Source organism: Megascapheus bottae, chromosome 16 (genome assembly GCF_031878675.1).
Source record: "Megascapheus bottae isolate mThoBot1 chromosome 16, mThoBot2.hap1, whole genome shotgun sequence".
Taxonomy (NCBI): domain Eukaryota; kingdom Metazoa; phylum Chordata; class Mammalia; order Rodentia; family Geomyidae; genus Megascapheus; species Megascapheus bottae.
Window position 1 is genome coordinate 686,934 of NC_143524.1, and position 10,606 is coordinate 697,539.

Genomic DNA, 10,606 nt, shown 5'->3' on the forward strand with positions numbered 1-10,606 from the left:
CTGCTGCTGCTGCTGCTATCTTTGGCAGAGGGTAACTTGATCATGGAATCTGTGCAGGTGCACGTGGAAACTTCTAGGCCCATTGGGGGCTGTTTCTTAGGCACAGCAGGGGATACTGGTGCACCCTCTGTTGCCAGCTTCCTTATCCTAGACCTGTCTTTTCTCGCCTGATGGGTGACAGGGTGCTACTGCACTGTGCTACCCCACCCTGCCCTGCCCCTTGACACCTGAGGGGTCCTGTTGCTGCCCATCCAGGCTCTTGTTCCCTCAGCGAGGTCTTGTGGGCTCCACTTGGTTCTTTGCTGTCTCCTACCTCCAGAGGTGTACTTGTCTTAGGTACTTTCTCCTTTATGTTTTGCATTTTTTGGCAGCAGTGGGATTTGAATTCAAAGGCTCATGTCTCCAGCTAGGATCTCATGTACTTTAAATAAACCCTTTTCCAAAACAAATCCTTGTGTTTCCAAATAGGTAATTTGAATGACACACATTCTGTCCTTTTCCCTCAGGTTTGTTTGTAAAAATAATGGTGTGTTGTTTGAAAACCAGCTGCTTCAAATTGGACTTAAGTCTGAATTTCGGCAGAACTTAGGTATGTGTTTTAATTTCTTAATGAAATCGTCTGCAAATTATGGGAGACGATGGGATGTGGAGTAGTTTTCCATGCCTGTAACAACCCTAGTGTTCAGGAGGCTGAAACAGGAGGGTTACAGGTTCTAGGCCAGCCTCTGTCATGTAGCGAAACCCTGTCTTAAAAGCAAACAGACCAGTGAAAACAAAACAACTCAACAAAAAGAGAATGGAAGCATTATGGGAAGTGTTTACAAGGCTCTTTGACACAACCAGCCGCTTTATCAAATGGCACAGGCACTCTCCCAGAGAAGACGAGCCAGGTGGTCAGCAGACAACCAGAAGATGCTCTTCACTGGTGGTGGGAAGCACAAAGCAAATACCCATTACCACAGAAGCCTTTCCTCTTATTTCAGTGTAAAATTGGTCCTGCATGCTCGTGGTTTAGCTTTCTGCTTCATAATTGGTGTGCTTGAAGACTTGGTAGGCCGTGTTCATCTTTTTTTCCTAGTGTTTTTTTCCTTCCTTTTGAAAGGCTGGAGAGTTGTTATCTAGCTTCATCTATATAGTCTTTGTCTCTCCCCTCTCAGTTCTAATCTTCTTGAGAACTGTTTCCATGGTTGTGAAGTCTTTGTGACTTCTGATGTACAATATTTTTATCTTCTGCTTAAGAATACATATCCAGGGCCGGGAGTTTGGCCTAGTGGTTAAAGTGCTTGCCTAGCATGCATGAAGACCCAGGTTTGATTCCTTGGTACCACATACATAGAAAAAAAGCCGGAAGTGGTGCTGAGGCTCAAGTGGTAGAGCTGTAGCCTTGAGAAAGTCCAAGGACAGTGCTCAGGCCCTGAGCTCAAGCCCAGGACTGGCAAAAAAAAAAAAAAAAAAAAAAAGGATACATATCCACAACAAATGTAACTGAAACCCCTCTATACATTATTCTGACAATAAAATAAAAAGAATTAAAAAAATACATATTCACAAAGGGAGGAGTGATTTGCTTGAGTTCCTGTCTCTTCGTACAGTGCTGGGGTCTTCACCTCTGTTGCCACTAACTCATAAATACGCTGGACTTCATACACAGTGTTTATTTCAGTACATGGCTAGGTGAACTTGGCAGTTACATCTGGTGTTGGCAGTCACCATTCCTTGCACTGGAGGAAGTTGCAGAGACTGGGGAGTCCAAGACTCAGACGCCAGACAACCTAATGTCTGCAAGGACACAGCTGTCCTGCACCCCTCTGAATAAGACCTCACCTCTGTCCATAGCTTCACCTGGCTGTGCTAAAGGAATGACAACAGACTGCCTTGCCTTTTTATCCTCTATTTTTATTAAAAATTTTTTTTTTGCCAGTCCTGGGCTTGAGCTCAGGACCTAAGCAATGTCTTTGGACTTTCTCAAGGCTAGACCTCTACCACTGGAGCTACAGCACCATTTCTGGCTTCTTGCTATGTGTGTGGGACTGAGGAATTGAACCCCGGTCTTCATGCATGCTAGGCAAGCACTCTACCACTACGCCAATTCCCGGCCCCTCTCTATTTTTATTTTGTTTGAGGTTCTGGGTCTTGAACTCAGGGCCTGGGCACTGTCCCTAAGCTCTTTTGCTAATTCTAGTGCTCTGTTACTTTGAGCCATAGCACCATTTTCAGTTTTCTTTTGAGTCCTCCTGGTCTGGCTTGATCCTTAGGTCTCAGCCTCCTGAGTAGCTAGGATGACAGGCGTGAGCCCTCAGTGCCCGGCTTCATTTTTGAACTTGAAGGATAAAGCTATTCACTCAGACCTGGGTGAAGGAATTACTGTGCTCTGGTTAGCCAGAACAGTGGAGTACTGAACATGGCCTTGTACAGAGTTGACATGGTGAAGAGCCTTGGAGCGAGCCCGAGGACTGGCCTGCCTGGGCCTGCCTGTGAATGTGGTTCAGCGAGGCCTCCCTTGGAGTGCTGTGTGGGGCTGGTCTGGGTTTGCTAGCCCTGGGCAGGCTGCTGTGGCTGTGGTTCTGAGAAGATCACTAGCAACACTTCTGCCAGTGCCAGCTGGTCCTTTTAACTTATTGTCTGTAGCGCTCCCTGTTCACAGGGACAGGAGTCCATGCATAAGAGTGTGTGCTGAAGCCCAGAGATAGGCACTGGGGGCCAGGAGAAAAGACTTCCTCTAACGTTGGCATGCTATTTTTAGAGCTAAAAAAAATTGTTCATTGGGCTGGGAGTTTGGCCAAGTGGTAGAGTGTTCGTCTAGCATGCCCAAACCCCTGGGTTCAATTCCTTGGTACTACATACACAGAAAAAGCCAGAAGTGGCACAGTGACTCAAGTGGCAGGGCACTTAGCTTTGAGTAAAAAGTGCCCAAGGACAGTGCCCAGTCCCCGAGTTCAAGCCCCAGGACTGGCCAAAAAAAAAAAATTGTCCATATATATTTATTTGAAAATAATGTTATTATTAAGATGTATTATTGAAGGGTTACTTGATAAGTCAGGTAGTGAGAAATTGTTCTTAGTTTTAACAGCAGTCATGGATCACAAGAATTCAACTTACTTCATTCAGGTTAAGTGTGGAGATACGGTGAAATAAATTTTTTTTTCCCTTCCCCCTAGGGCGGATGTTCATATTTTATGGTAACAAGACCTCCACACAATTCTTAAACTTTACTCCAACACTAATCTGTACGGACGACCTTCAGGCTAATATCCTTGGCTTTTTCCCCATGCCCTCAGACCGACACAGATAGGTGGGTAGGCAGCCAATGGGATTTAGAGGGAAGGGGCTTTGAAGAGACTTGTTTTTGGTCAAAATAGCAAGTGATTTCTAGGTGTGTTTGAGTGCTTGTCCTAGCACAAGGCACGGTGGAAACAAACAAAAACGTAGCACTGGCTTTGTTAAAGGCCAAGTTTCTGCATACAGAGCTGCTGTCTGTGTGTCCTCTTCTCTGGGGGGGGTCACTGGACTCCATGGGACAGTAGGGTGGCCCAGAGTCTGGCAGAATGTGGCCGATAGGCACAGGATGTCCCCAGGAGAGGCCATAGGTGTCTTGTGTGCAGGGGCCTCGGGGCAGTCTTGTGTTTGCTGCTTTCAAGTTCCATACTCAGGAGCAAGGCAGATTCTGACTCACTCAGAACCCAAGCCTTCTCCTGGCCCCTGTAGCTGTCTTTCTGAGAAAACAAGCTCTGGTTTCTCCTGAGAGGAGTGGAAATCCACGAGTAAGTGCCACAGCCAAGGGGCATGAAGCCAAGACAAGGAAAGCAGGGCGTGTGTAAGAAGGTGTGGGTGCCTGGGCTGGTCTGTTCTGGAAGGGCTTGGCGTGCGGGAGAAGGCCAGCTGGCTGTGGGCTCGGCCTGGCTCTGGAGTGTTGGTGCGGGGCAGCACAGGCTCCGTGGCTTCTGTGGTAGGGCTTCCTTCACGGTGATCTGGACTCCTTAACCCGCCCACATCTGAACCTGCAGACCAAGCCTGTGGACCCCACAGTGGAGGGGGGTGCGCAGGTGCAGCAGGTGGTCAACATAGAGTGCGTGTCTGACTTCACCGAGGCGCCGGTCCTCAACATCCAGTTCAGGTGAGAGGCGCTCGAGGAGCTTGGGGGCACGGCCTGGGTGCGGGAGCTGCTGACCCCTGCTGGGTCAGTGTCCTTCCTGAGAGAATGCTGCTGCGACTCTGTGAACCCACGCAGCAGACACCACTTGTCTGCAGCTGGTGGGGGGGTGGTGGTGGTGGAGGTGGAAGCTGGCCCGTGACCCTGCGTCATACCACATGGCCTGCGGGGCCTTGCCCCCTCCTGACTCAAGGCATTCACCCCACTCTGGTGCTGGACAGCTAGTCTCCATGTGCATCTTCCGGGCTGGCTCCGAAGGGTGGCTGCAGGATGATGGAGACTGGCCACCCCAGACCCTCGCCATGGGGAGCAAGGCAGGGTGGAGGGCGGAGGAAGGGGTGCTCTTCTGGGCCAGTCTAGGTCTCTGTCAAAGGAGCTGGGTGGAGAGAGGAGCTTGGTTCATGTGTGTCTGATGCTGGGCATAGCCGTACTTGGTGTCCATGTGGACACACTGCTGGTGGCAACTTGTGTGGCATGTGGTGGGAACTTCCAGCTGGGTTTCTGGGCATCTGATGGCTCTCTGTGCTTGCAGGTATGGTGGCACATTCCAGAATGTCTCTGTTAAACTGCCCATCACACTCAACAAGTTCTTCCAGCCCACAGAAATGGCTTCTCAGGATTTCTTTCAGCGTTGGAAGCAGTTGAGCAAGTGAGAGGGCAGGGTGGGGAGGGCAGAGCAGCAGGGCCACTGGAGCGGGCAGTCTGTGTGTCTTAGCTTCCCCATACTGACCCTGGGTGCTGTTTCTCACAGTCCACAACAAGAAGTACAGAGCATTTTCAAAGCAAAGCATCCCATGGATACAGAGATCACTAAAGCGAAGGTAGGGGGGGGGGATATGGGACCATCCCCCGGGCGGGTGGACTGTGGACCTGTGCCCTTGTCCTGATCCCCTCTTCTCCACTCCTCCTCTGAGCAGATTATCGGATTTGGCTCTGCACTCCTCGAGGAAGTTGACCCCAATCCTGCAAACTTCGTGGGCGCGGGCATCATACACACCAGAACTACCCAGATTGGGTGCTTGCTGCGTCTGGAGCCAAATCTGCAAGCCCAGGTCAGGCCTCCAGGGAGACAGACGGGTGTGCTCAGGTTGTTATCCCCAGCCTAAGTTTATGTGTAGAGAGAAAGATACACATCGCAAGTACAGTGGTTAAGTACTGACAGAGGCTTGCCATCCTATAGCCACCCTGTTAGTGCATGTGCTGGCCCTCTCGCCAGAAGGGACCTGGGTGCTGGTTGCACTGCCTTCAGCTCTTGAAGTGCTGCCTGTTCTAGCTTTGAGCTCTTGCTGAGCTCCAGGCTGTGGCTGTGTTGTCTGCTTGAGCAGCATTCCCCTGACGAAGCCCTTTGGAACCCTGCGTGTCCTGGTTCCTGGTCTGTGTCTGGTTCTTGTTGGTTGGATCCTGGTTTTCCGTTCACTTGGTGATCTCAGGAGAGCATGGCTGGCTCACAGGGTAGGCACACAGCTGGTTTGTAAAGAAGCTGCCAAACTCCTTTTTGGCACTGCTGTAAGACTGGGGCTTGGGCTTCCATGAAACAGTGGTGCTTCCAGAATGGGGCAGCAGGGGAGAGCTGGACTGAAAGGCCCTGGCTGAGGCCGTGGGAGCTCACCTGCCTACTGACCTACTGCTCTGTGTTTCAGATGTACCGACTCACGCTGCGTACGAGCAAAGACACCGTCTCGCAGAGGTTATGTGAATTGCTGTCAGAACAGTTCTGATCCACAAGGATGGAAGAGCAGGCTCATGTGTTTGTGCGTTTCTCCACGTCTCTACCATTTGTCTTCGTTACCGTACTGCAAATAAACACCCCTTGTCTGAACCCCACAGCACAAGACATCTCCAGCCCTGCACCTCCAGACAGTTCCGTGCGTTTGGATGGGATGCAGAACATGGTCCCAGAAGGCCTGCAGCGGGCCTGCCCCATCCGAGGAGGGAGCCTGGACCTGGGAAATCAAGACAGCCCTGGGGTGCAACCTGGCAAATTAAAAGGGAAATTAGAAGTTTGAATGAAAGTGAAAGTTTTGTTGAAATTTTATTGAAGTGCTGCTGCTGGGTGGCTAATCTCAGACCCTGGGAACATCTCTTTGTGCTTGTAGCACTGACTGTGGGCTCGGGCTGTGCTGGGAGTGAAACGAATGGCTTGAGGTGTGTCACAGACACAACAGGCTGGGAAGTGTGTTCGTAAGGTTGCTGTAGCACCACCTGACGGTTTCTGGGGTAGAACTTCTAACTTGGAGCTAGGAGTATTTGCTTGATTAACTGTGGGCAAAGCTGCACACCGTGTGCCCTCCCCTCTGGCCATTTGTTTCCCAGCCCCATTTTTCATCAAGGGACATTTGAGACAGTCTTTCCACCTGCTTGAAACCTTGAATTTGAGGCTTGGTGGGAAAGAGTTCTTAATGGCTCTGCAGGGTGTGGGTGTGGACCCTTTGGTTTTAAATGGGTGCACTGTTCTGGATGCATTCTGGGACGGGGTGTTGAGCATGGCCTGTTGGAGCAAGACTGTACAAGGAGGGAGACTCCAGAAGCAGTGGTTTATGTCTCCTGGTTGATAGTTCTCCTGTTGATGCCCCTGTGCTGCAGACCTTGCTTGAGGTGGCGGGGAGGAAAGGGTGGGAAAGAAGAGGCCAGGGGTGAGGATGGCAGCCTGGACTGTGCTGTGCTAAGGCTGTACTGGGCTCGCTGGCCTGTGTGCTGCATGCCTGGCATGGGTCTCACACAGGTGAGGTGGGCCTGCATCAGCGTTGGACTGACTGTATTATGTGACTCTTGTAGGAAGAGGCCCTTTACTCTGCCCCAAGACAGTGGCACAGATGGGACGGGCAAGTTCATCGGAGCCCACGCCCCAGCTGTCTGCACTTATAGGACGCTGTTGGTTCCTTGAGTTCACTGGGGCACCAGTCAACTGCACGTGAGGTCCTCAGCCAGCCTCGGTCCACAGCCTGCGATGACAGCTCCTAGGGTCCCTGGCAGGGGTCACATCGGTAGCCCCAAGCACAGAGCCAGAACAGACAATCTCATGTCCTGGTCCTTGTGTCCTGTGGAGCCCATAGTCTGGCTGCAGCATCTGTGATATCCAAATGCCAAGCTCGTGCAGATAGATGGTCTGGCTGTGTGGCCAGAGCAAGCTTCCGTGTCGTTTATCCAATTGCTGGACAGAGTATCTTTCCCAAGTGTGCAGTGCATGCACTGTGGACCCCACGGCTGAGCACCTGCTGGTGTGGCTATGCTCGTGTGCGCCCTGGGGGTGGTGTCTGGGACGGGACTGGGGGCTGCTGGAGCACAGCCTTTCCTCTGCATCTGGAGCCTGGGTCAGTACCAAGGGCTCCTTCTCAGAGAGAAATAAATTCTGGAGTGTGACTGTGCCCATGTGTGGTCTTTGCCCATTGTGGGGAGCTGAGCACCCAGGATCCTGGTCCTACCACCTGCCGCTCTGAGCACTTGCTGCTCACGGCACTGTCTCTTGAAGTGACGACGGCCTGCCAGTGTGACTCTGAGCCGGATCTACCCACAGTAGGTCCCTAACCTCTGAAGGCTTCTCTAGAAGAGCAGTAGGCACAGGGGTTCCCTCACCTCGGGTGAGCGAGATGGCCCCTGCCTAGGGAGTCTTCTGCGGCTGGTACATAGAGTGTGTGGGACCCAGAGCACTGTGGGATCCACCACGGGTTTAGAAGAGTCCTGAGTGGGACAGGCTCAAGGTGAGGGATGGTGTCCTCTCAGTCCTAGCCCAACCTGGGACATTGTAGTGGCACAACCTGTACAGGAGATGGAGTTGTGGTGTTCTGGCCTGGGCCCGGGTGATGGGGGTTCTGGTATGCTGCCCTGTATAGGAGATAAGGAGTTCTGGTGTCCTGATCTGCAGGTGGAATGAGGAGCTAAGGTCGAGGCCTGGGCAGGTGTGATGAGTAATGGTGTGCTGACCTGTGCAGGTGTGATGAGGTCCTGGTGTGCTGACCTGTACAGGTGTGATGAGGTCCTGGTATGTTGACCTGTGCAGATGTGATGAGGTCCTGGTGTCCTGACCTGTGTAGATGTGATGAGGTCCTGGTGTCCTCACCTGTACAGTTGTGATGAGGTCCTGGTATATTGACCTGTACAGGTGTGATGAGGTTCTGGTGTCCTGACCTGTACAGGTGTGATGAGGTCCTGGTGTCCTGACCTGTGTAGATGTGATGGGGTTCTGGTGTGCTGACCTGTACAGGTGTGATGAGGTCCTGGTATGTTGACCTGTACAGGTGTGATGAGGTCCTGGTGTCCTGACCTGTACAGGTGTGATGAGGTCCTGGTATGTTGACCTGTACAGGTGTGATGAGGTCCTGGCGTGCTGACCTGTACAGTTGTGATGAGGTCCTGGTATGTTGACCTGTACAGGTGTGATGAGGTCCTGGTGTCCTGACCTGTACAGGTGTGATGAGGTTCTGGTGTGCTGACCTGTACAGGTGTGATGAGGTCCTGGTGTGTTGACCTGTGCAGGTGTGATGAGGTCCTGGTGTGCTGACCTGTGTAGATGTGATGAGGTCCTGGTATCCTGACCTGTACAGTTGTGATGAGGTCCTGGTGTCCTGACCTGTACAGGTGTGATGAGGTTCTGGTGTGCTGACCTGTGTAGATGTGATGAGGTCCTGGTGTCCTGACCTGTACAGGTGTGATGAGGTCCTGGTGTCCTGACCTGTACAGGTGTGATGAGGTCCTGGTATGTTGACCTGTACAGGGGTGATGAGGTCCTGGTATATTGACCTGTACAGGTGTGATGAGGTCCTGGTATGTTGACCTGTACAGGTGTGATGAGGTCCTGGTGTCCTGACCTGTACAGGTGTGATGAGGTCCTGGTATATTGACCTGTACAGGTGTGATGAGGTTCTGGTGTCCTGACCTGTACAGGTGTGATGAGGTCCTGGTATGTTGATCTGTACAGGTGTGATGAGGTCCTGGTGTGCTGACCTGTACAGGTGTGATGAGGTCCTGGTGTGCTGACCTGTACAGGTGTGATGAGGTTCTGGTGTCCTGACCTGTACAGGTGTGATGAGGTCCTGGTATGTTGATCTGTGCAGGTGTGATGAGGTCCTGGTGTCCTGACCTGTACAGGTGTGATGAGGTCCTGGTATGTTGATCTGTACAGGTGTGATGAGGTCCTGGTGTGCTGACCTGTGCAGGTGTGATGAGGTCCTGGTGTGCTGACCTATTAAAGATGTGATGAGGTCCTGGTGTGCTGACGTGTACAGGTGTGATGAGGTTCTGGTGTCCTGACCTGTACAGGTGTGATGAGGTCCTGGTATGTTGATCTGTACAGGTGTGATGAGGTCCTGGTGTGATGACCTGTACAGGTGTGATGAGGTCCTGGTGTCCTGACCTGTACAGGTGTGATGAGGTCCTGGTGTGCTGACCTATTAAAGGTGTGATGGGTTCCTGGTGTGCTGACCTGTGCAGGTGTGATGAGGTTCTGGTGTGCTGACCTATTAAAGGTGTGATGAGGTCCTGGTGTCCTGACCTATTAAAGATGTGATGAGGTCCTGGTGTCTTGACCTGTACAGGTGTGATGAGGTTCTGGTGTCCTGACCTGTACTGGTGTGATGAGGTTCTGGTGTCCTGACCTGTGTAGATGTGATGAGGTCCTGGTGTGCTGACCTGTACAGGTGTGATGAGGTCCTGGTGTCCTGACCTGTACTGGTGTGATGAGGTCCTGGTGTCCTGACCTGTGTAGATGTGATGAGGTCCTGGTGTGCTGACCTGTACAGGTGTGATGAGGTCCTGGTGTCCTGACCTGTGTAGATGTGATGAGGTCCTGGTGTGCTGACCTGTACAGGTGTGATGAGGTCCTGGTGTCCTGACCTGTACTGGTGTGATGAGGTCCTGGTGTCCTGACCTGTGTAGATGTGATGAGGTCCTGGTGTGCTGACCTGTGCAGGTGTGATGAGGTCCTGGTGTGCTGACCTGTGCAGGTGTGATGAGGTCCTGGTGTCCTGACCTGTACTGGTGTGATGAGGTCCTGGTGTCCTGACCTGTGTAGATGTGATGAGGTCCTGGTGTGCTGACCTGTGCAGGTGTGATGAGGTCCTGGTGTGCTGACCTGTGCAGGTGTGATGAGGTCCTGGTGTCCTGACCTGTACAGGTGTGATGAGGTCCTGGTGTCCTGACCTGTACAGGTGTGATGAGGTTCTGGTGTTCTGACCTGTGTAGATGTGATGAGGTCCTGGTGCGCTGACCTGTGCAGGTGTGATGAGGTTCTGGTGCGCTGACCTGTACAGGTGTGATGGGGTCCTGGTGTGCTAACCTATTAAAGATGTGATGAGGTCCTGGTGTCCTGACCTGTACTGGTGTGATGAGGTTCTGGTGTCCTGACCTGTACTGGTGTGATGAGGTTCTGGTGTCCTGACCTGTGTAGATGTGATGAGGTCCTGGTGTGCTGACCTGTACAGTTGTGATGAGGTTCTGGTGTGCTGACCTGTACAGGTGTGA

General features: G+C 52.1%; 1 protein-coding gene across 2 annotated transcripts in view; it reads left to right on the forward strand.

Moving 5' to 3' along the window:
* Ap2a2 (adaptor related protein complex 2 subunit alpha 2) overlaps nucleotides 1–7,510 on the forward strand; it is a 65,709-nt gene extending 58,199 nt beyond the window's left edge. For both annotated transcript variants that reach the window (XM_090347122.1, XM_090347123.1), the window contains exons 16-22: nucleotides 507–589; nucleotides 3,159–3,248; nucleotides 3,991–4,114; nucleotides 4,683–4,799; nucleotides 4,902–4,971; nucleotides 5,068–5,202; nucleotides 5,791–7,510. In XM_090347122.1, the coding sequence (XP_090203248.1) occupies nucleotides 507–589; nucleotides 3,159–3,248; nucleotides 3,991–4,114; nucleotides 4,683–4,799; nucleotides 4,902–4,971; nucleotides 5,068–5,202; nucleotides 5,791–5,868 (697 nt within the window). In that variant the 3' untranslated portion in view covers nucleotides 5,869–7,510. The remainder of the gene's footprint in view (nucleotides 1–506; nucleotides 590–3,158; nucleotides 3,249–3,990; nucleotides 4,115–4,682; nucleotides 4,800–4,901; nucleotides 4,972–5,067; nucleotides 5,203–5,790) is intronic.
* Nucleotides 7,511–10,606: the final 3,096 nt, after the last annotated feature.